The sequence below is a fragment of the Columba livia genome, chromosome 5 (genome assembly GCF_036013475.1).
Source record: "Columba livia isolate bColLiv1 breed racing homer chromosome 5, bColLiv1.pat.W.v2, whole genome shotgun sequence".
Lineage (NCBI taxonomy): Eukaryota > Metazoa > Chordata > Aves > Columbiformes > Columbidae > Columba > Columba livia.
The window spans coordinates 41,274,951-41,301,095 of record NC_088606.1 but is presented as its reverse complement, the minus strand read 5'-3'; the positions used below and the strand labels follow the sequence as shown (position 1 = coordinate 41,301,095).

General features: G+C 41.1%; 1 protein-coding gene across 14 annotated transcripts in view; it reads left to right on the top strand.

Moving 5' to 3' along the window:
- LOC102097638 (carbohydrate sulfotransferase 9) overlaps positions 1-7,596 on the top strand; it is a 42,235-nt gene extending 34,639 nt beyond the window's left edge. For 8 of the 14 annotated variants that reach the window (XM_021287212.2, XM_065064605.1, XM_021287214.2 and 5 more), the window contains 3 exons: positions 2,143-2,254; positions 5,969-6,112; positions 6,553-7,596. In XM_021287212.2, coding sequence (XP_021142887.1) covers positions 6,019-6,112; positions 6,553-7,403 — 945 coding nt within the window. In that variant the 5' untranslated portion in view covers positions 2,143-2,254; positions 5,969-6,018 and the 3' untranslated portion in view covers positions 7,404-7,596. Of the gene's footprint in view, positions 1-2,142; positions 2,255-4,566; positions 4,705-5,968; positions 6,113-6,552 lie in introns of those variants that run through there. The other 6 variants (XM_065064610.1, XM_065064608.1, XM_013366942.3 and 3 more) reach the window with 3 other exon arrangements.
- The last annotated feature ends 18,549 nt before the right edge of the window (positions 7,597-26,145 follow it).

Sequence of the window (26,145 nt, the reverse complement as noted above, 5' to 3'; positions counted from 1 at the left end):
AGACGGATTTTTTCAATACTTCTTTTAAAAGTCAGATTTTCATTTGCAGTGGTTCAGCAGTTCCAGGAGAAGGGTTGGGGAATGCTATATTAGGAATCATTGTTTTAGCAGTTGAAGGACAGAACGATGTACCAGTAATACCTGTTAAAGGCAACACAATCTGCTCCTTTGGTGCCTTTGCTGGGAGTAAACCTGCAGGGCAGGAGGAGAGCTTCAGTCTGAGTGTGATGTGCTAGGTCATGTTCTCACATGACTTTATCATTAAAACATCTTTGGACTGTCTAAATATTTCCTAATTGAAAGAGTACTAGAGATTCTATATCAGACCTTGCTTTGGTTGGCGGAGAAGAAACTCATCACAACACCAAAGCTGGTGGTTAGATTAGTGTGAGTGGTTGTGGAGTGGCTGCCTATGGTACTTGCAGTTAAAGTCCAGACCGCTGACAGACGTATGGGATAGTTGCAGAAGGCCTAGTATCACAAAATGGGAAGCAAGTGTGAGACAAGTGAACCAAGAGGAAGCAATTTAACCGAAAAAATCTCTAACTCAGGCATATGACAATTTTGTGTGAGCTCTGGAAAAGTACCATCTCATCACTGAGGCAAAGAGCTCTTCTAGGTCAAATGATATATCCTGACAAACAGGGGATGTGCAAGTAGGTTGCCAACGACTCCTCCATACCCAGCATAGCATTTAGAAAAGGGGGATGTTGAAAGTAATTAAAAGCAGAAAATTATTGTAAATTTCTTGAAGGAAACAGAAGGATGGAAAAACCATTTTATGGTCAGCAATCTTGAGAACAAAGATATTAACAACATGATACAACTCTTTTTGTTCTTGTTATGAGGAGTGCGTACACCAGGGAGAAAAGAATCTTAACAATGGATTAGTAGAAGGAGATGATAGAATTATCAGCAGTGCAAAGAAGGTCAGAATTCAATAAATATTTCTCATTTTATGAGGACTTCAAGACTATTTCCCATCTCACATGCGCATGAGATGATTGGCATTGCTTTCTCCAATAATCTGTTCCCTGTTTGCTACCACTCTTGGTTTGAGCAATTGCTCTGGTTGCTCTCACAGAGATACTTTGGATTATGTTGTAGGACGTGGATCTCACCAAGCTGACTTACTGTTTTTGTTTGTGTTTGGGTGATTAAGGTAATAACATTGATATAGTGGTTTTAGAATTGTATAAAGCATTTGACTTGATACTGCAACATGCTTTGTCTAAGAAGTTAGAAAACCATTGAATCGGCTGGACACAACACTGAAGGGATTAAACACTCTCTAAATGGCAGGCCTCAAAAAATCTCATCACCTGATAGAAATCCTTCTGAAAGGGTTCTGCAAGAAAGGATTCTATGAGAATCATTCCTCTTACTGCCTGGTTTACTGTTTAGTAATGTCCAAGAGTCGTAAAATGATTTCTGATGAAATCTGCAGAATCCAGTAAGACATGCAGAGCTGAAAATATTAAGCTGTAGCTCCATATGGTTGATCTATAACAATGTGATCTGAAGAACAAGCGAAAACCAACAGTGCAGTGTAAGACTGTTATCTAGAAGATTTTATGCTTCATTAAAAATAAAAACAAACAAATAAATCCACAAAACTCCCACAACTATGTGTAACAAGAACAAACCTGTTTAATGCCCTATATTAAGATTTTAGTATTTTCTCCCCTTTTTGGGCATATGTTAATTCCAAATAGACATTTATATCTGTGAATCCTGCTGTGTTACTTTTCACTACGAGACATTCGTGCCCTATTTTTGAGTCCTATGATTCTGTCTTTCCACCTTACCTGTGGGAGCCCATTCTGCTGCCCTTTGGTTACAGCAGAACTAGATTATTTACTATGGAGTTGTTGTGTTAATAGATTCACCACACCTTGACTGAGGAATGCCTTGTAGTTACCCAGTCACCTTAAATCACACTTAATTCAAGGTAGAACGAGGTAAAATGCAAATAGAAGTATTAATTCATTACATCTAAAATAGATCTGATCTACTGACACTGAATGTATTACAAAGGTATATTTTGTTTTGGATTTTTTTTTCCCCCTTTTTCATTTCCAGGTGACCTGTCCCTCTTATGACAAAATGGTTCTCAGTATTTTCTTTCCTCTTTTTCTTCAGGTTGTTCATAGGTGATTGTCATTGTTGGAGACCTTGCATTACACAGAACTCTCTATCCCGAGTCTCTCATCAGAAAATATCTTCAGAAGAAGCCTTTGGTCTTCACCTTCAGGTAGCTTCTCTGAATCATCATGTTGACCTCACTTGTTGATGGAAAATTTTAGCTCTCACAGCCACTCTGCATTTTCATGTTTTTTGAGGGGTCCATACAGATTTCACCTGTCACCTTGGAGCTCATTCTATCCATCCTTATAGTCTTACCATTCTGAATTAGAACAAGGACTCTTTTGCTTTGACAAATATGCAAATATATCTTAGAAGAGGAGTTGTCTCCTTTGTTTGACTAGCTCACAAACAGCTTCTTTTCCTCAAGGAGGCAAGTCGTTTCCGTTTCCCCTTGGTGACTCATTGACATGTTTCAACATGAAATGTGTCTTACAGCAGACCCTATATTCTGTACCAGTAATTAAATTAACAAATATATGTGATACAAGTATCTAAATAGGCTAAACTAATCTAGATAATTTTTTGTTTCCTGAGACAGGTATGATAACAGTAATTGTCCTGATGTGATAGCATTTAGGGTGAATTACGTCCAACCTCTTTAACAGAATCACAGAATATTAGGGATTGGAAGGGATCTCGAAAGATCATCTAGTCCAGTCCCCTGCTGGAGCAGGAACACCTAGATGAGGTTACACAGGAAGGTGTCCAGGCGGGTTTTGAATGTCTCCAGAGAAGGAGACTCCACAACCTCCCTGGGCAGCCTGTTCCAGTGTTCTGTTACCCTTACTGAGAAGAAGTTTCTACTCGCATTCAAGTGGAGCCTCCTGTGTTCCAGTTTGCACCCATTGCCCCCTGTCCTATCATTGGTTGTCACCGAGAAGAACCTGGCTCCATCCTCGTGACACTCATCCTTTGCATATTTGTAAACATTCATGAGGTCACCCCTCAGTCTCCTCTTCTCCAAGCTAAAGAGCCCCAGCTCCCTCAGCCTTTCCTCATACAGGAGATGCTCCACTCCCTTCATCATCTTTGTTGCCCTGCGCTGGACTCTCTCCAGCAGTTCCCTGTCCTTCTGGAACTGAGGGGCCCAGAACTGGACACAATATTCCAGATGCAGTCTCACCAGGGCAGAGTAGAGGGGGAGGAGAACCTCTCTCGACCTACTAACCACCCCCTTTGTAATACACCCCAGGATGCCATTGGCCTTCTTGGCCACAAGGGCACAGTGCTGGCTCATGGTCACCCTGTTGTCCACCAGACCAGGTCCCTTTTCCCTACACTGCTCTCTAATAGGTCATTCCCCAACTTACACTGGAACCTGGGGTTGTTCTTTCTCCCAAGCATGCTCTAACAAGGAGTCTCTGCACAGAATTATTTAATGTCATATTTATTTTAATTGCTACACCATGTGAAATTGTGTCTTCAAACCACTTCTAAAAATAATAAAAAGGGATCATTCAATCTTGGACCTTGTGAGATCAATGAACAGTCTGACTGACTTTAGCTGGCCTTGGGAACAGCCTTTGATGCATTAGAAGTCAATAGATGACACAGTGAAGGGAGAATTGACGTGCAGTGAAGAAAAAGTTAAAGGCGAAGATCAACTCCTATTTTTTCTTGCAGCCTTTATAATAGTCTTACGCAGCCAAGAAAATGCAAAAACATCGGCTAAATGCCATCGTGTGTAAAAATACTGCATTCATTTGAATATTGTAAAAGTTTAATGTAAACACAGGTAAATTGTTAATATATGTGACTGCAGATTTGTTCATAATGATGTTCACAGGTCAGAGACAGTGAACAGTCATCCTCTCCATTTCTCAGGTCATGCCTACACTAAGAGAGATATAAAGTGCCAAAGAAAGCCAACAGGATTCTGGGGTGCATTAACAAGGACATCACCATCAGAGATGTAGTCATTATCTCACTCTGTTCAGTGCTTATCAGGCCACATCTGGAATCTTGTGTTCAGTTTTGGTGCCCACTATACAAAAAATGATATGGACAGGCTGGAGACGGCCCAGAGAAGGGCCACAAAGATACTCAAAGGACTGGGAAGCCACCAAATGAGGAAAGGCTGAGGGAACTGGTTTTGTTCAGCCTTGAGAAAAGAAGGCTGAAGGGAGACCTTATCACCATGTTCCAGTACTTAAAGGGTGGCAACAAAGAAGACAGAGACTCCCTTTTTACAAGGAGTCACGTGGAAAAGACAAGAGCTAATGGGTACAAGTTACTGCTGGGGAGATTCCACTTGGACACAAGAGAGAGATTTTTTACAATGAGAACAACCAGCCATTGAAATGACCTCCCCAGGGAAGTGGTGGATTCCACAGCATTGGACACTTTGAGATTCAGCTGGACAGGGTGCTGGGCCCTCTTGTCCAAACTGTGCTTTTGCCAAGAAAGTTTGGACCAGGTGATCCTTGTGGTCGCTTCCAACCTGGTATTCTGTGATTTTATGAACAATCACCTTAACTGTGTGAATTTGAAGATATGCTGGCAAGGTTGTATGATATAATAATCACTCCTCAGCCCTGAAAGGAAGAAGCCTTGTATGTAAGTACATTTTCAGCAATTTAACTAGTGCTGCCTCTGTTGTTGTCTCAGAACACCCAGGAAACCAGTTTCCATTATAGCAGCTGGGGTTTATGTACGTACATCCACACTTGGGAGGGGTGGGGGCAGGAGGCACCACAAATAATTTCAAGAGTGGTCCTGTAAAAACAAAATCATTGTAAAAACAATCAAACATTCATTGTAAAAACGAAACAAAAAAGTGTTTAAGTTACATCATCAAGAAACCCAGGCACTGATGGGTTTTTTGCCAGCAGGTTCAGGGTGAAAAACTGAAAAGCAGAACACAGTGCTGTTTGACTTTTTTTGATGGTGCAGAGTTTATGGGACAGAAATAGAATTTCATGTTTGCCAGTAGCTATGGTTTTGCACTTAATTTTGCTACTTCAAATTAAAAGTGATGAAAAGTATGCTGGCGAAGAGCCTTTCTAATGGAGGCAATGCAGTAGGGTTGAACAAAGGGCTTAGAGAGCTCTCTCTAGGAAGTGCAAAGGAACAGAACAAGTGAGCACAGGAGAGGGAATACCTTGACTTTTGGACTCCGTTGGCCTTCTCTCCTTCTATCAGTGAACATGGAACATCTCTTTTTCTGTTGTTTCCTCTGCTGCTTCTATACGCCCCCTGCCATAGTGAACCATTGTGGGGCTCTTACGCTGCAGCAGTGATGGCAGCAACCATATATACACTGCAGTGTCTTTGGGAAAGGTAGAATGGGAGAATTAATCTATCATTAGTAGTTAGGATTCTCTGCTGGAATGTGGAAGAGTCTCTCCTGCAGTGAATATTGATTTATTTGTACAAAGTGGAAAGCTTCAGGGCAAGAGATGGGATAGGTCTGTTGAAGGTTACAGAAAACTTTGTATGCCCAGACTCCAAAAAATAAGGTTATTGTAATCCTAAATGAGGTTATTGTTACACAACACAAAGGGATAGTGAGTTTTCTTGACCGGAACATCAGCTTTAAATGAGAAGAGAGAAGTATTCGGTCAGTGTTACACAGTTCATTGTTCTGAGAAAGGGGGGAATTCTGTAATAATTTGAAATGGTTGAATTATTTGTTTGTTTGGTTTAACAGTATAATTGTGGTGAGCCTTCTTCATAGGAGAATTTTTACTTACAGCAAAGCCTGGGTTTATGGGACTTAGAAGATCTTTCTGCTATCATAAATTCTCTAAGAGAATACCATATTATCTCTGTTGTATCAGTCATACAAAGTATAACTTGTGTTATCTTTCCTTGTTGACAGGCAGATTTCTACTTTAGAGATCGCGTCATCCCCCTTCCTGTGAAAATAACATGAACCAGAAAGTGTTAGTTTTCCTTCTCCCAAATTTTTTTTTTGGGATATTTCTTTTTGGGTTTTTCTGTAAGAGACAAAAAAATCTAACAGGTGGGTAAAGAATTTATCAACAGAAAGTCTTAATGTTTTCTAGAACCAGGGACGCCTTTACCAAACGTCTTATAAAGTAACTACAGAGCCTAAGTGATAAACAATACCATGAAAATATCCAAGGCCCTGTCACTGTGGTAGCTATCTTACCAGTGTATGAGAGGAAGAATGACATTAGAAGTGTTAGAACATGCATCTTGCTTAGAGTAATATTGCTAATGTGTTGAAAGCGTTAATATTAACAAACCTTTCACTAAGCAGGATACTTCATTGCATGGTTGTCATGGTGGAGTCCAGTGACACTAAACAAAAAATTGATTTTAGCATCTTCATTAGCTTTGTATGTAGGGAGATAGATTGAGTGCTATGATTGTCACAAAGAAAGACGCTTATATGAGTCTATTTCATACCAATGGTGTAAATTTCTTCCTTGGTTGCAGGTGTTTTTCCTGATCCCACTGCAGAGTGGCTGGCAATTCAAAATGATCGCAAAAGCACACTGGCTTCCGTCTGCCTGAAGAACAACTTTCGTAAATTAAGCAGCAAATTGGATTCTTATGTTGCAAGCCGGCTCTTTGTGGAGCACAAACATAAGTTTATCTACTGTGAGGTGCCCAAGGTAGGCTGCTCCAACTGGAAGAGAACTATTTTTATTCTCCAAGAAGACTTGAATACAGAAGCTTCTGAAATTGAGCATGACCAGATCCACCAAACCTCGGTGATCAAAAAGCTAGACAGTTATCCTCCTGCCAGGCAAAAGGAATTTCTGAACAATTACACCAAAGTGATGTTCACCAGACATCCCTTGGAACGGCTGGTTTCAGCTTACAGGGACAAACTTCTGCACTCAGAGCCATATTACAGTATCACTATTGCTAATGAGATGAAGGCAATGTTCAGGAAAAACAAAAATTCTTCTGAAAAAGTGAGCTTCCAGGAGTTTGTCAGCTTCATTATATCAAGAAGGCCAGAGAGTCTTGACATTCACTGGAAACCCATGTTTCTGCTCTGTGATCCTTGCAACATTCACTATGATATTCTGGGTAAGTATGAAACTTTGGGGATAGATTCTGAGCATGTTTTGAGGGCCATTGGAGCACCAGAGAACCTGCAATACCCCAGCTTGAAGAGGTATAGCTCAGAGAAGCGAACTAGTGGTGCCATCACCTTGGAGTATCTCAGACAATTGAACTCAGAACAAATTGAGAAGATAATGAAAATGTATCAAATGGATTTTTTCATGTTCAACTACACTATGGAATACAAGGATTATTTTTCCCTGCATGACTAACATAGGTTAAACAAAGAACAATTTCCTTTGTACAAAATGGGCTGAACTTGGCCTCACAGCTGCTTGATAGGTGGGTTGGCAACTGACTGATGCTGAGATTTTACTGGTGTTTGGAGACATGGTTCATCATCCTAAGCACTCTTATAACAAATCTTTGCCGTGACCTGTTGTATGGTACAGTACTTTACCTAGATGAAATTATCATCTTCTTGTTGGTCATTAATGGTATATGCTTGTTTCATGATGACTGTTTAAAAATGATAGATTTTGGTCTGTTGTTAAGAGATAGGGGAAGTATGAAGAATGTTTTCCACGATGAATATTTGCAGAGCACCATTTTTTATATAAACAATTTTGATTTTTTATTAGAAAAGGTTATACGAAGCAATAAATAATCCGCTTTAGACTCAAACCACTCTTCATCTGCGAAAGCCTCAATCATGAATCTTGTAGGAAATAAGCAAAAATCTTCAGATGCTTGAAGCTGCATTACACAGAACTTAATGCCTCATTATATTTCCCTCTGGCAGTGCTCTCACCACAGCCCACCAGCCTCGTCCCTCAAGCAGTATAGTTGTCAGCAATCCAGCCAGGGTTTCCCTTATATCTCTTCAAAACCTTCTGAAGGGCAGATCTAGTGTTCACAGTGAATTTGCGAACTCTTTTCACCACCTTTGTGAGCATTATGGTCTGATTTAAGAGAGAAGATCTAAAAAATGTCTCTTTTAGGGAAGCAGTTAGAGGTACCTTCTGAACTGTACACCTGGGGTGGTGCAGGATCTAAAATCTCAGTGGAAAGGTGACTCTTATCTATTCTCCAAAAGCGTTTACCACCCAGCCAACTGGCTGGCCAGTCAGCACAGGGAGGACAATGTTTGGTCTTTCCCCATTTGTGCCTGCTGGAGCCCATGAGCCCTTGGGACTTACCAGAGCATGGCACTTGGGTAAAGCTGGGTAACCTCGGATAACACATTTGTTCTAGCTGTTGCTTTCTCACTTCACAGGGGACTGAGTGCATATAGATTGTAGAATTATGATGAGGGGAGCAATGAAGCATGTGGGAGAAGCAACTCAAATCTTCATTCACTTCCTATATTCCTAGGTGGCTTTGTTTTTTGATCACTGAGGGGTCTATAACTGCTACTATATTTAGTATGAGACTTGTCCCATTTTTTTTTTTTTAATCTATAGCCTAGTCACACTGAAAATCAATTTGTGAGCATATTAATAGAAGCAGGTTTTAGAAACTAATTGTGAGTATTAGCACCACCTTCAGGGGATGTCAGTCTCTCAGGACCTAACTTGAAAATCTCTCAAATACACTTAGTTTCTATCAGCTATATCTGCAAATGTACAAAGGCTGGCAGGCTAGTCTTGGATCCAAAGTTGGCTCACAGCTTCTCACTACATGGAAAAGGATAAGGACAAAATAACTTAATCACACTGCAGCCACTGATCTGTATAACCATTGCTGCCAGCAGCATCGCCAAGGGAGAGTGAAAAGGAAACTGGGAAAAATGGATGGGATGGGATTTGAGTCATGAGGGTTGTGAGGAGAGCTCCCAGTGCAGGGGGTGGGATGCAGGGGTGGTCCACCCCAAAGGGAAGATACAGTGACATTGTCTGGAGACAGTGGTGAAACCATGGTGACAGGAGGAGGCAGAGGAAGAAGTTCTCTGTGTTCCTCCTTGATGGCAGATGGTACACAAAGCCAGGACTACCATTCAGTTCATCTGGCAGCTCTTGCATGGCTGACTATCCCATAAATGGGCCAGCTTTGGCACAGGGAGGATCCAAAGCAAGAAGACCAAGCAAGAACAGCAAAACACTTTTTTTTTAAATAGCTTGTGATTTTATGCAGAGTGATTAATGGTTCTGGATCTTACGCTCACCATCACCATATTTGGTGTCTCTACAGTGCTACTATGCTCCAGTACTGGATTGCTCACACTGCCCTGGAAGCCCTGTAGTTCATGTTGAATTTTTTTAATTTATTAATTATGCTGAGGCAGAGGGAGCCAGAAATTACTCCCATCAAAGTTAAGACTATGCAGAGGGATGCAGTCTCTCTCTCTCTCTCTCTTTCCTGAATCAGAGCCATTGCCAGCTACGTGCTTCTCTTACTTTCTTTGCCAGATCATGCAGAGGAATAAGGGAATAAGATTTGCTTCATAACTTGCTTTTACATGATAGATCCCTCCAGACCTATAAGTTTCAGCAAAGATACTTTAACTTCCTGGCACCATCAGCCAGTCTTGTAAAACTGTGACAGAGTTTGATAGGTGTCTTCACTATCAGCACTCTAGTGTTAGCATTCCCCTCCAGCTGCTTGCTGGTAGATGTGCATGGCTTTCTATTCTTATTTCCTTTTTCACACAGGATCATATATTCTTCCTACAATGTTGACAGAAAAAGGGATGGCTAATTCATTCATCACAACCACTAGTGAGTAACAGCAGGCTCTCTATTGATGCAAAAAGGTGTCTATAACTGTTCACAATGGACTTTCAGATTTTACATTTGCCTATATGGAGCTGTAAGTAGCACATTGCCCAGAACCACTGGCTGCTGTAATGCTGTTTAGCTAGTGTGGGTCTCAACAGAAAAAAAACTGCAGAGAACATGTGTGCTCTTATAACAGCAGCTCAGGATCCACTGTCATACACAAACAGTGTAAGTTGTGCATTACCGACACTAACAAAAGGAGAATAAAGCGTTGATATCTGTTGGAAGATAGAAAAAAAGGACATTACCCTATAAAGGATCTGGTAACATTCCCTGCAGGCATCTTATAATGTTCAACCCAATTTAATGCATTTCCATTTCTGTGAACTTGAGAGTACTTCCTAACACCCGCACCCAAGAGCTGCTGTGAAGTGGCACAGGAGTACATGAGAGCTCTGCAGTATGTTTCAGAGTTAATTAAAACAATGGTGACTTCGTAAAAAGATTTCACAGCTTGTGAAGATGGGCATGGAAGTTTGGGCTGAGTTCAAAAAATGAGTCTGTGGGAGAAAATTGCAAGGTGTTCAGTAGCTGCATTGAGTTGGCTGTATTTTTTAGTGATAGTCAAGTGGCAATGTTTGTGGAAAACTCTGGTCTATAATATTTCCTGATGTGTGAGCAACTGCTCATTGCCCAGAGCAGAGTGAGGACCACATCACCTTGTTTATTCCCCAGTTGACCCCCAAGGCACATTCTACTGGACAGCATTGTAAATTTGCCAGTAGAAAGGGCTTACTGTTACTTTGTTCTTGATATTGTAATGTAAAAAAGTTGATGAAAGCTCTGCACCTTGTTCTAGTCAGCCCACAAGAATTGCAATATACCTGTAAACTTTATGGTGAAAATGGTAAGATGACTGCCTCTTCATGGCCTGGGAGAAAGATTCCCCCTACTGTCTTCACTGCATGCGTGCTGTCCACAACAACAGCTCTACGCTGAGCTCACCTCTCTCCTGCTTTGGCCTAGAGAAGAACCTCCAGTGGAGCTTCTTTCCTTTGGGTGATAGCTCTAGGAGATGTTTTCCTGGGAGGAATGCGCGTGCTTGCAGCTGGGAGCAGGGGTGGAGTCAGCATGATGTGGCTCAAGGCTCAGGCGCAAGGGTGGATTCGAAGGTGTAGGGCATGCCATAACTCTGATTTATTGTTAGATACCTGTGATATGACCATTGCTATGTTTCATTTCTGATTACCTTAATAAACTGTAGTGAGTTAACACATTAATCTATTTGTTCATCATTCACAATAACATCCATTTAACAAAAAACTCAAGACTTGGAGCTGTTCCATGAAAGCATAACAGAGGCCACACACTATTAGGCAACAACAAATACAAAGGCATTTGGCTCTGTTTTGGTACATTAATATAAAGCTGTCTCACAGGACATTTAAAGAATGGAAAGAATTAGCAAATACTAATTTCTAATTAGCAAATACTAAGTTCTAATTTCTAGTTTGGAGAAAAGATGGAACCAAGCAGGGAAAGGCAGAGAAACAAAAAAATCTTGTAAAATCAAGTGTGTATCTTTCCTACAAATTGATTCATCAGCAGAGAGGAAATAAGAGAGAATTTTCCCATTCTCATGCATATCCTCACACACACCCTTTCAGGATAGGCATCCAGAAACCTGACATCACACTTTCTTTGTGAAAGTGTAACAGATCTGATAGTTGACCAGTGTGTGTCAGCAATGGAGATCATGTTACCAGTTGTTTCTTGAAGCAGGCGTTTCCTCCACTTAAAAGTTCATGGTTCTGCCCTTAAGCAGTCCTAATTTTTCATACAGTTTCGAATGTGAATCTTAACAGGTAAACTATGATTAGTGCTTTCTTGTTTCAGAGAACTTCCCAAAGCAGGACAGCTGTGAACAGAATAAAAGGTGTCTGCAGACAAACAGCATGAGCAACAAAACTTTGAGTGTTTGCTGCTCCACAAAAGTGTCCTCTGACCAAGGGGAAGAAGAGGTAACACCACCCATGCAAGTCATTGCACATCAAACAAAATGCAGCTCTCATGGCTCACAGCTAGAAGGTGATTCTATTTCTGCATTCAGACTGTTAATATGTCAAAATCTTTTAGCTCTATGATCTCCCGTTTTCTTAGCTTGTCTATCACAGAGCTAGAACAAGAAAAGGAAGAGGGAAACAGGAGAAGAATATGACACATGCTCTGTGACTGTGGTGTAGGCCTGGCATGATCTCTCCCTGTCACAGCACTTATCTCCCTTCCTTCCAGAATTATATGCAAGGTCATGCTTTAGTATAAAACAAAAAGTTATTGAATTATATAACTTAGATAAATTAATGTAAAACAACCAAAATCAAAACAGCCAGAGAATTAAGCTGATAGATATGTCTGAAATTTCAGGAAGTCCTCTTGGAAGTTTTCACTGGGTATTGAATGTACCCAAGTATGCAGTTACAATGTTGCTTCTAGTAAGAATTGTTTTTGAAGAAAGAGGTCAAGTGATAACAAATCTCAGTCAGTAAACTGAGAATAGAGTTCCAACGAATCAGCAGACTTGGATGAGGGAATAGAGTGCACTGTCAGCAAGTTTACTGATGGCACCAAGCTGGGAGGAGTGGCTGACACACCAGAAGGCTGTGCTGCCATCCAGTGGGACCTGGACAGGCTGGAGAGCTGGGTGGGGAAAAATGTAATGAAATGTAACAAGGGCAAGTGTAGAGTCTTGCATCTGGGCAGGAACAACCCCAGGTTCCAGTGTAAGTTGGGGAACAACCTGTTAGAGAGCAGTGTAGGGGAAAGGGACCTGGAGGTCCTGGTGGACAGCAGGATGACCATGAGCCAGCACTGTACCCTTGTGGCCGAGAAGGCCAATGGCATCCTGGGGTGTATTAGAAGGGGGGTGGTTAGTAGATCGAGAGAGGTTCTCCTTCCCCTCTACTCTGCCCTGGTGAGACCACACCTGGAATATTGTGTCCAGTTCTGGGCCCCTCAGTTCAAGAAGGACAGGGAACTGCTGGAGAGAGTCCAGCGCAGGGCAACAAAGATGATGAAGGGAGTGGAGCATCTCCCTTACGAGGAAAGGCTGAGGGAGCTGGGGCTCTTTAGCTTGGAGAAGAGGAGACTGAGGAGTGACCTCATGAATGTTTACAAATATGTAAGGGTGAGTGTCACGAGGATGGAGCCAGGCTCTTCTCAGTGACAGCCAATGGTAAGACACGGGGCAATGGGTACAAACTGGAACACAGGAGGTTCCACTTGAATGTGAGAAGAAACTTCTTCACAGTGAGGGTAACAGAGCACTGGAACAGGCTGCCCAGGGGAGCTGTGGAGTCTCCTTCTCTGGAGACATTCAAAACCCACCTGGACGCACTCTTGTGTAACCTCATCTAGGTGTTCCTGCTCCAGCAGTGGGACTGGACCAGATGATCTTTTGAGGTCCCTTCCAATCCCTAACATCCTGTGATTCTGTGTGATTTTCACTTCCATGATCCTTCTTGTAGCTTTTTCTGGTGACGTACCAAAGCTTAGCTTTCTCAAAAATTTCTATTATCCCACACTGTGGAGACATTGTTAATGAGATTATACATCTTTCTGGGTGTCCCACCAAAGGTAGAACCATTCAGCCACTCCTGGAGCCAGGAGCAGAAGTTAGCACGAGTACCCAAAGCCAGGTGGGCACACTCCAGTGTATATTTCAATGATCTAGCGGAAGTATGGAGAAAGCTTTTTACCTACAAGACTACGACAAATATCGCAACTCCCACCTCACTTGATTGCATCATTCCTCCTTTTTTCCCAGATCCCTTCCTCAGTATTCACCTGAACTGCATGTATGGACTCCTGCTCAATTTCCACAGTCAGGGGCCACCAAACAGGTGCTGCAGATGTTGACTTATTCAGACACAGGTTGTTGCCAGGTGCATGTTGCTGGTTGTATTGCAAGTGTTGCAAGGAGGCTTTTTGTGTGAAAAAGTTGTTCAAGCACCTGCTCCGCAAGTGAGATATTACTACAAGGTGAGGTGTGAATTTAAAGTGAAGGAATTTTTGAAGGCATTTCTGCCCTAAAACCAAACTCAGCTTTCATTCGGATAGATTTAGTGGGTAAGGGAGAAAGCTAATTTTGGGATCATCAACATCAAGTCTCAGAGGCCTCTGTTAATTATAAACCAAAAGAGACAGGAAATCCTCTCTCATGAAAGGCCATCATTCTCTGCAGGATTAAATTTTGTTTACCCAGAGATTTGTCCCCAGGGCTGCCTGCATAATAAAGCAGCTCCTTGAGACTTCTAACATTTGACAAGCACGAAAAAGTAGAGTGACAGTTAGGAGAGAATCAACCTGACATCTAAACATTAAACAATTGGTCCCGGATGCGTTCCGTTCCAGAAAGACTGCACAAGTGAGAAGCAAAAATTGGAAAAATCCATCAAATTAATATAAACAAATTATTATCCTGAAGATTTTTGGTATTCAGTAACTGAATAATACATTTTTGGAAGGTTGAGATTGTGGCTTTGGCTTTTTGGGGTTCTTGCTGCACAGCAACTATTGCTACAGGTAAGCCCTTTAGGTTTTTAATTTTTTTTTTTTAAAAAGGTCACAGCTTTAATTTGTAGTGATATTCGTTGTTGCTGTGCAGAGCCACACACCCACTTAGCTGTATACCATGTCAGAATTTGGATTTGTTCACTAAATTCCTGTTGCTGTGCTATACACGCTGTGGAACTCTCTGTCTCACTGCTGGCAGCTGACTGTGCCCTATGTGTTTGGCATTTGTTACAGCCTCTGCCAAGGGTTTTCAGTCTGCTCTGTTTTTCAGGTGTTTTTGTCTGACACAGATTTGGCCCCTAGATTCTGTAAACTGCAGGTTTAGGAATCTCTCTAAAGTTGTAATAATACATATGTTAAAAAAAGCTCTGAAATAGATGTTCTAACTGCCTGTTTCTTATATAAACTGCTTTTAAAGTCTTTATATGAATTTAAGTCTTGCAGCCTTAGTAAATATCATGTATTGTAATTCCTGTTTGCTTTGCCTTATTTTTTTCTAATTTTTGTTCTAATAAACCATAGATGTTATGAGTTTAGCATACTTTTCTGTCTCTCATGGCAGTACACTGTAAGGCAAAGGTGTAATCTGGTCCACCTAAAAGGGCCCCTAAATTGGGTACACAGTACTACACTCTGCAGTAAAAATTAACAATTTAAATTTATCATTGAAGGGGAAGGTGTCTATATTGATTATAATGTAGTGTTTGAAGAGTAAAATATATAAACAAATCAGTACATAAATGACTATTTCTTGCTGTGTCCCTCAGGATAAGGCATAGCCAATGTGTGCATCTCTATCTGGAAGCAGGGGAAGGATGCACTGTTCAGTTATTGGTAATATTTTACAGGGCTGGACTGCAGTGCTTTGTATTCTTGTCTGGCTATGCAGATTTCCATAGGACATTCCTCCAGGGTGGGAGACATATGAACACTGAAAAGCACAGCAACACTTTTTGATACAGGTATAGAGTAGCAAGGTGATTTGGATGCTTACACAGCATTACATCAGCCTGTCAGAGGAGTGAAGATGGCTTATCCTACAGCTATGGATGTGGAGTGCTTTCCACATTAGAATTTAGGCCAAAGAGGACATACACCAAAATTTTTTGCTTCCAGGGTTAATACTCTCATCTGAAAAATAGGATTTGCTTGCTGTGGCTGTTGTGTGTTAGGAAAATCAGAGTCCTTTATCTGTGGGTCAGTGTGCTGTGCACACTGACCAGAAAGAATGCCTCGCAGGCTGTGAGCTTAGGACTGTCCAGCCCAGGAATTTCAAGTGATCATAGGCGAGATAATACAGATCTTGGAAAGTACCACTGTAGTAATTCAAGCATCTATGAGAATATATTCATGAAATGCTTAGCTCCAACAGTGTAGGTGAGAGATAAGAAGAATTGCACTTTTGACCTCTAGTGCTTAACTACTGAGTGCTCGCCTCTCTTTAAGAAATGAAGAGCTAGCAGAGGTCCCCACAACACCTTGCACCTGGAAGAAGTGAACAGGAAAGTCTGAGTTGAATCCTCTTTCCAAAGTGTGCAAGAACCTTTGGGACACCACTGAGGGCTAGAAATTAAGGTCTCCTTGTCTCTTAAACTCTGCTCTGTAATTAAGCTTACATTTGTATGACCTACCAGTGTCGAAAGGCCTGGGCTGCCTGAAAACAATGTACTTCACCTTTTCTAGAAAAGTTTTTGGTGGAATTCCTGAAGGTGTTGGAATTAGCATTGAGTGCTTTTCCCCTGATATGTGTAACTGTTAATTCCCCAACAAAGGAATCTCCTAGACATCTTAGAAAATGAACCTGAAGGGGACCTCAAGAGACTGCCCGTTCCAGGATTTGTTATCTCTCATTCTCTGGCTCATGGCACCAACGTCCTACCTACTCCTCACCACTAAACTTGCAGATTTTAACTCAGGGCTCTGCCCACAATGCCAGCTGCTTTCTACAACTGGTCAACAAAGCTCTTCATCGAGCAGCTTCACAAGCCACTTTTTCAGGCTTTGCATGCTGGTTATGTTTTGCAGAACTTTTGTTCATCTTTGCTTTTCTCCTTTGAATTCTCTTCAATTCCATGTGGTCTCCACCTCTCCTGAAGCATGATACCCAAAGCTGCATGTGATATTGTGACTTTGCAAGTGCCAAATAGAATGAAAGGATGAACTCAGGCATGTCACATAATACATTCCCATTTCTACTGTGAATTCTATATCACCCTTGTATTAGTGCATCATCTTTTGTGGTTTTATACTGAACCATGATACTGCATCCAAACATCCTAGGACTCGAGATGTGGATTCTAATCCAAGCATTTGTACCTGGAGCTGTTCAAGCTCTCCAGCCTCATACACCTAGACTTTTGGACGTGGGTTTTTGTTTTGTTTTGTTTTGTGTTTTTTGTTTGTTTGTTTCTTTGTGGGGGGGGTTGTTAGTTTCTGGTTTTGTGTTTTGTTTTGGTTTTTGTTGTTGTTGGAATTTTTTGCTTGTTTGTTTCTGTTGTTGTTGTGGGCTTTTTTTTTGCTGGTGTTTGTGTTTCTTTGGGTTTTGGTTTTGGTTGTTGTTTTGTTTTTTTTTTTTTTTTTTTTTTTTTGGCAGCTGGCACCCTTGGAAATTAGACAGATTACAGCTTCAAACGCCCATCTACCTTCGAAGCCAGTGACCAGTTCTTCATCCGAGTTCCTACGGGGCCATCTGGTGGTGATGTGTGAGCCAGGCAAGAGAGGATCACCCCAAGAGGTATTTGATGGCTGGTGTATTTCAGTTCTCTTATCTCAAGACTCTTTCTCTCCCTGTGTTTCTCTCTCCCTCTCCCTCTGATCATCTCCCTCCTTCCCTGGAACAAGTTTCAATTTGGCCACTAGTGGTTTTCTTGTGCCAGTAATTGGGTGGTTGGTTGTTGTTGTTTTTTTCTTTTGGCCTGCAACTGGGCAGGACAACATGGCCTTATAGATTTGATTTATCAGCATCCTTGTTAAGCTATAAATGAACTTTATGGTTCAATGTTATATACATATGAATTATGAAGACAGTTAATTTTCAGTTGCCTACCTTTGAAAAGGTGTGCTTTGATTAATCTCTGTCATTGTTTCAGGGAGACCTTTATCCATTCACCCTCTTTGAATAGCTCTTTGTGAGTTTGATCTTCATGTGACAATCTGAAAAACAGGGTGGCATATATGATTATGTATGAACACCTAACCAGCCGTTAGGCATTTTCTGTGTGAAGTGCAGCTCAATTCCCCTATTATTACTCTCAGCCAAAATTCTGCCAATCTATTTAGATGACGAAACCTACAGATAACATTGTTTTCAAGGAATCCATATGCTTGTGTGTGTATCAAAGGGAAAAAGATTTTCAGGAGAATTACCAAAAACTTCCTGTGAGGGAAATGCAGTTCCTAGAATTAAAAGGAAATCCAGCAAACAAACACCCTAGACACCTCATGTCATTGTCCCTGGATCATCTCAGCTTAAGAGTTTCCACTTCTAAAGGTGCATATGTCCTCATGAGGCAACTTCTCAAACTCTTTGGCAAGTATTTTGATAACATTATAAGAGAAATAGGATTTATTTTTCCTCCAGCTGATACACAGAAGTTAGTAAACATCACAACTAATGTCACTATTGCCACCTTAAAAAACAAAAAACAAAACAACACACAAACAAAACAAAATGAAATGAAACAAACAAAAAAAACCCAACCAAACCAAACCAAACCAAACCAAACCAAACCAAACCAAACCAAACCAAACCAAACCATAGCTGAAAGCAAAGAGTCTTTTTTCAAGCTGATAACAACCCCACTAGGGAAACAAAGGTCTTCTCCTCACAGTTTCAAAGAGCCTGCTGTTTTCCTTGCTTCCTGTCTCGTCATTATGCAGCTTGCAAAATGGTACTTACCTAAGGCAACAATGTGTTGTATGCATGAGTAAAATACCCATGACATTTTTTTCTTTTTTTTTTCTCTATTTTTTCCATTATGTTAATTCTATGTTAATAGTTTTTTATGCCAGTAAAAGCATGGAGTATTTTTCCCCTAGTACTTTTGCAGGGCTATTTTGTTTATCACCATTTGTGAGGATAAAGTGTGCAACTAGTCCCATAGGAAAGATGAAACAGTGGAAAACACCGTATGTTCAGGAAGTTGGAGGAATACTTGATTGCTGAGCCACCTATTCTGTCAGAGGCATCAGAAGCATCTGCTGAAAGATTGACTACCTCTGGCTTACACTATAGTAATGTAGTTCCTTATGAGGAAGAATGGATGGTTTAACTCTGTCTTGCTTTCAGTGTCTTTTTCAACCAATCTGCTGTATTGGAAACAGAAACAGAGAAGGAAAACAAATCTAATGATCTGCAATCCCAGTTCAGCTACTGAAGAGAACTCTTTGTGCTCTCAGCAATGGCAGGAACACCAAAGACAAATGCCAGATATTAGCTCAGCGAATGGATATGTCAGCATTAACTTTTGCAGTAGGGTCCTGGGTAGTTTATTCATGTACAGAATTGAAGAAACCCATAATAAGAATGGTGTAGGAAATCTCAGAATTTATCCACTAGGCTGAAAGAGAAGACAGAGCAATTTATATTCTGATAAAAAAAAAAAAAAGAAAAAAGAAATTAAAGAGACAGATACACAGTCCTAGGGAAAGCAGAACTTCTTATGGTACCCATTATTGATTTACTTCAGCAGAAATTGAGAGTTAATATTTCTTTAATGCAAAAACCAGAGATTAATTTCCATGCAGTCTACTACCCGCTTCACTTTTAAAGTAATGTAAAAAAATGTAATTAAAACTTCATGCATATTACCACAGAAAAACCTTGGAAGAACCAGGCCTTAAGCATATATTTTATATGTTATTTTATCTACTTTTTATACGGATTTCCTCTTGCAACATCTAGTACAATAGGCTGTCCATTGTGATTGGCTACACAGCATGAATGGTTATGTCATGCTTGCATTAGCAGCATCATTACGGTTACAGTGTTATCACTGCTTAACTGTTTAAGAATCTTAACAGACACTTTTCAGAGGCTTTACTGGTGGTGGTAGTTTTGGGAACCTCTAGATGATGACAAAATATGGGTTCTCTGGTTTGAAGACAGAACCGCTGACCTAACAGTACAAACATGAAGCTTTGTTTTGGTCTTAAACACTGCCTGGGCACCAATAGCCTGACAAGGATTGGCACTACCAAAGCAAGCTATCCGGAGCTTGTGTGGACACACCAAAGTCCAGCTCCACTGGGGCCGGGGTGGGTTTGGCCGGGGTGGGTTCAGCCGGGGTGGGTTCGGCAGAGGTGAGCTTGGCAGAGGTGAGCTCGGCAGGGGTGGGTTCGGCAGGGGTGGGTTCAGCCGTGGGGGGGTCAGCCGTGGTGGGTTCGGCAGGGGTGAGCTCGGCAGGAGTGAGCTCGGCAGGGGTGGGTTCGGCAGGGGTGGGTTCAGCCGGGGTGGGTTCGGCAGGGGTGAGCTCCTCGGGGGGGGTTCGGCCAGGGCGGGTTCGGCCGGGGAGGGTTTGGTTTCTCGGCGGTGGAACGACCCGGCGGTCCCCGGCGCTCGGGAGCTGTCCGCGGTTCTGGAACGCGGCGCCCAGGCCAGATGGACGGGCCGGTACAGAGGTACAACCCTACGGTACAGCGCGCACCTGAGCAGTGAGGCTGGAAATGTTCTTCTCATGCTATATTTTAATTCTGCTGCACTTCTTTTGATGTTCATAGATCACTCTTTTCCCTCACACGCTTATGATCGGCTGGAGGAAGTCATTACACAACATGCTCCTTTGCAACACTCTCCGCCTAAAAAACATGCCACCTGCAGGTAGTGAAAACCCTTTGAAGACAGTGACAGTAAGCATGTAGTTATACTAGTGATCAATTTGTTCCTATGATTTCAAGTAAATAAAACATGCGTAAGTACTTCTCAGAGGCAAATAAATAAAAACAATGCAAAAAAAATTATGAAACAACAACAAAACAGATAAAACATTTCCTGAATATTTTTGCAAATTATTTTAATTTTTTTCTATCTTGTATTCCAGTTTTTATTCTATATTTCAGTTTATTCCAGAGGACAAACAATCAAGTCTTCTGAATAAAAATCTGTGTCAAGTTCTTCATCATACTGTGATTTAGTTTAAAAAGCTGGGCACATGTGTGTGTCAACAGACATGCTGGGAATATGCAGGAAAAAGTGAACATTATTGTAAACATATTGGCACTAATTTGCAATTATCTCATGCTAAGGAGCATCTATATATCCTAGAAATGCTAAAAGACATTCTGAGTAATTTTGCACAAGTGCAAACTAGATCTTCATATTAAAGCACAGCTGCTTGCACATTGCTTAGTAATTACTCCTTCTTACCTTTTCCTTAAAATACACCCATATGGCATCAGTAATACCACTATACTGTGCCTATGACTTTTCAGGTTCTATTTGATTTTTGATGCAGCACTCTCAAATGAACTGGCAAAGCAAACTGTGTGGACAAAGAAATATTTTATGGACTAAACCTCCCCCCTGCCCTGACCCAGCTATGAAATTGTTCCGTAAGAAATTACTATTGGGATATAAATTTTTTTACCATATTTGTGTAGTAACATATCATTGTTATGATAAAAGCTGCTAGGGACGCTTTCTGTGGAAAACATTAGTTTCTCCTTTAATCTTTGTAAAAATCTAATTATTTCACATTTTCAGCTTTTCTCCATAATCTGGAAGGGGGAGTTATAATTTATACTTTTCAATGTGTTAAAAGTGGAATAGCCTCTTGCTGAGATATCTTTTAATCAATTCTGACAGTGAAGAACCATGATTTGTTCTTTAAGTACACCCCTGAGTTGCAGGGTGAACATGTGAAATTAAACTTCTAGAAACAGTCTGCCTGTGTACACCATGAGACATATACCCTGCTCTTCTTTACACTATTATAAACCAGAAGTAAATCCACAGAATTTAAAGTGAGCGTTACTGTAAGCACAGACCAATGTGTCATGATGCTCTGAGGATGCTATAAATGGCTAGCCAAAAATAACAGCTGTGCTTACTGTCCTGGGTTTGTCTAGGACAGAGTTAACATTCACCGGAAGCTGGGAGGGGACACAGGCAGGACAGCTGACCCAAACTAGCCCAAGGGATATTCAATACCATGTGGTGCCATGCTCAGTATATGAACTGTGGGAGCTCTCCTGGGGGGGGGCAGGTATTGCTGCTCAGGAGTGGGCTGTGTGTTGTTTTTCTGGGTGGTGAGTAACTGCGTTGTGTACCCCTCACTTTCTATATGCTTTTATTGTTATTATTGTTGTTGTTTATTTCTTCGTTTGCTGTCCTGTTAAACTGTTTTTATCCCAACCTGCAAGTTTTTGGTTTTTTTTGGGTTTTTTTTGTGTTTTTTTTTTTTCCCCTTGATTCTTGTCCCCATCCCGCTGTGGGTGGGGGAGGAATGAGTGAGTGACTGCGTGGTATTTAGTTGCTGGCTGGTGTTAAACCACAACACTTACTTAAACTGTAAAGTTAATAAGTGGTTTCACTGGAGTAATTATCTTTAAATTAAATCTTCATACTGAAGCTCTCACAGTCAGCTCACAGGGAACTATGAGGAACATGGTTGTTAGGGTGAAGTGTTACCTGTAATCATCTCAATCACAAGACAGCGAAACTTCCTCTTGTTTTGTTATGACATTTTTGTGTGGATTTTCTGCTAAAATGACAGTTATGGAAGATTATTTATTTAAGCTGAGAGTAGGCAAAATACAAGCAGAAACCATGAGAGTATCTCAGATGCTCTTCCACAAAGGTGCAGCCATGCCAGGGAGGAAGTGCATGGTTCACACATCAGACTAACAAGCCTGCAGCCAGCAATGCTGCTACTTGGCTGCTCCTTTCAGCACATGGTTCTTATCATGGAATAGTACACTCGGGCCGCTTCTCCTCCCCCATTTTATTCTATCCCCTGGATGTGTTTGCCCCCAGGCCAACAGTAAGAGTGCTAGGGAGAACAGTGGTGACAGGCTGAGAGGGAAGTGGGAAGGAAAGGCCTTATTCTCCCCCTTTCACAAGGAAGAACAGTAACTGTCTGCTGCACGAGATGGGGCAGATGTGGGAGAAATTTGTATTTCTTCCTGGGTGTTTTCCACTCAGTTGTGACCTTTCCTTTCTTCACCTCCCATGTAGCTCTTACTTCCCATAGTATTTCCCCACTCTTGTCTATAGAGCAATCATATAGATCTCTATATATGAGTAGACAACTGTGAGTCATTTTGATAACAGGGGTGCTGTATTATCCTCTTTCCTTGCTCCTGGCCTTATCCTTTTGTCTTTTCTCACCCTCATGACTGTTACCTTATGATCTCAAACACTTGCAACCCCTTTTCCCAGGGAGCAGTGGCTTTTGGCTGTGCTTGAGGTATTAATATATTGTCTCCCCTGCTAGCTTGCCCTCTTGCATCTGAGTTTGTGAGGGAGCTAAATAGTTCTAGGGACTTCTGTTCATTGACTTGATTTGGAAATGTAATTTTAATTCCAGCCACGAGGGGACCTCCACAGATTATTGTCTCTTGCAGGTTCATCTGGTCCATACACTGAGATCTATATAATCACGCTCACTTGTACACTACATCTCCCTCCTAGCTGAGGATCTGTTTAAATCCCAGTATCCCTGCTAAGTCATCTCTCATATCCTTGGAATCTGCATCCAATTTATTCCACTGTTTAAACCAAACAGCATCTTTCCCATCTTTACCCAGCAGCTTCAGATTTTCCTTTCAGGTCAACAACTTCCTACAGACCCTGGGTTGCTCAGGACTAATACTACACAGTACTAGTAGCTGAGCAGGGCTGGAGAACAGAAAAAGTTATTTCTGCATGTGCTGATCCACAGATTCTGGGCCAGAGACCCAGGGCAGGGGACAGCTGAAGCACTGTTTGTGTCACTTCACATCTTAATAATCCAGCCACAGTATGATTTTTAAAATTGCTGCCTCAGTTACAGCTATGCTGCTTGTTAGGTAAAAGCAGATTCCTAAATCCTTTCTTTTTATATGTCTTTCATTGAGCAGATGTCCAGAGTTTATATAAAAATTCTCTAAGCCTTCAGCATAGGGGAATTTGGCAAATAGCCTACAAAAATTTATTTAAAAAATTAAAGAGCTCACATTTCTTGCAGCAATTGCTTTCATATCATATAAGCTAGGTTTGGAGACTCATTCTCCTCTTGCATGCAGTAGCTGTGTACTTGGATAATTTGTTCTGGTTATGTTTGCATGACAAATAGAGGTTGTGATTGTAACATGCACTAACCTGCTCACTTAATCTATCAAGCAGCAGAGACAGCAACTAAAGCACCCAACCAGGGTTCCCAGCCCATTTGTAGTTGGTGACTAGCCGATGAAGCTGTCCACCCTCACTGCTACCGTGACTCTGACAGCTACACCAGGCTTGCCAACCAGCCCAGTCCAGAACCTGCTCTGCTCCCACCTCATCTGTGCAGAGAAGCATCATCTTTCTGCAGAGTTGCTCCTGACAGCCCATTCATACCCACGGTTTTCCTTTTTCACTCTCCAGGTGGAGCTGTGATCTTCATTTCAGTCACTGGGGGGAACCTTAGTCACGAAAGGCCTGTGGGTGAGGTGGAATCTTCCCTTAGGCCTGACCAGCTCTCAGGCCCATGTATTAATACCCTTCTCAAAGTTCTGAAAAAGGGTCTTCCTATACAAAAATGTAATAATTTTTTTTTTTCTCCCACAGTTAGATCCTGAAATAGATATTATAACTTCTTATAAAGGTTATCTTGCTTGTTCCGTTGCATCCAAGAGAGACATATAAATCACAACTCTCAATTACTTTTCAGGTCTTAGGTCATGCTCAGGTTGGAACTGAGGGAACTGTTTCTCAGCATCACACTCTAAGCCCTCTCAAAAGTCTCATGTGGGTAATGAAGTATTTTATTTGTGCTAAGCAGACCAAGCTAAAATTCAAGTCTCCCCTCTAGATCATATCTAAACTGTTGTCTACATGAATCTTTCATATCTCTCATAAGTGTCCATAGCATATTCTTTGCCTTTGTATTTTCAAGGCTTAGACACCCTGTGGGAATGCAAACCAAAAAGAAGTAAAATTAAGCCAAATATTAACAATAACAATGTTTAGAAAGGGATTTAATGGAAATTAAATAGCCTTTTTTTTTTTCTTCCCATTTGTTGTTGTTGTTGTTGCTTTTTTCCCCCCAATATAAATAAAGGCAGAAAGTTCTTTTTGCAGCAGGAGTGTGTGAAATGTGAAACCCTGGCAGTGAGACAGTGAGAAGCAATACCAATATGAATCAGAATGAAAGAAACAAAACGTTTTACCTCTGGAGGTGAGAACGTGATCTGGTGGTTACAGCAGCAGAGAGCAAATCTGAAGTGCCTGTTTCTGCCCCTGACTCTATATGTCTGTAGTCAACCCATTCATGGTCTGTACATCAGCTTACCCATCTGTAAGGGACACACATCTATATCTTATCAGATCCAGCTCTTGCCAAGTGCATTGCTGACAGCCCTTTTCTGTCAGGAATGCAGGATTTCACAAGTGGAAAGTACAAGTCATTAGCACTTTGCCAGGACGCCAGCACCACTTCTTTCAGTTGTACACTTACAAGCAGATGGTGGTGATATCCGGCTGACTGAAGAATCTCTTTATTCTCCTGGTAGCATCGAAAGACTTTGAGTTAAACTTACACAATCTTCCGAGATCAGTAGCTCCCTAAAGCTGATATGCTATAAAAGCTGTCAACTAAACCTATCTAATCTTATCCAATCACCACTAATTGATATTAAAATGGCATTTTTCTATTTTTATACATGTGTTATGTAAATTACATGTATTGCATATATTTTTTCTATCTTCATTATTGAAATTAAAACATTTTACATTATATTTTATAACAGAACTATTATCTTAGCCCTATGTGGAGAGAGTTGGTGGTCTCAGAATTGCTGCTGAGGTTAAGTTTTACTAAATACGGAAACCTTTAAAATGTTTCCTAATCACAGACCACACATAATCCTGTAATTGCAGAATCAGCAGATAGAGTAACGGCTAAAAGAGGCTGAAAACTGAACTGTCCTGCCATGTGCAGCAGGGCTCCATTAAGGGCTCCTGTTTGGCCTGTGAAAGCTCGCACTTGACCATTCTGCTGTGATTAAACCTCTTTTCTGTCTTGCTTGTCTGCAGAAGGAAGCTGTCACAGCTACAACCTGTGTGTGTGGAATCTTGGATACCCATTTAAAACTGGCCTCTGCATTTTGTGCTGTTAGCTATAAATTTATCACGGCGAGTCTTCTAATAAAGTCCTCAATTATAAAATCATGCTTTTGATTAAACTATTATGACTTTACGTATGTATTAGGCCTTATCAGTTTTAATGTTTTGATATTGCCTCTCTGCATTATAAAATTTGAAACTAATTACAAAGTTAGTAAGAAAAGCAGTGACTCTGTATCTTATTTCAGAAAGAACTTAAAACCATTCCAGTCTATCATGAAGGAATACCCATGTATGGGTCCTTTGGTTTTCTCTTTGTTAGTAAAAAGCTGCACTGCCAACCATTTTCTTTGGCACTTTACTGCTAGTGCTTTTATGTAATTTGGCAGTAGCTATCACCCCTGCCTGCCCCATCACAAAAATCTTGGCAGCTCCTTGGGAGAACTCCCACAACTGCTTCTACACAAAGAACTAAATCTGCCA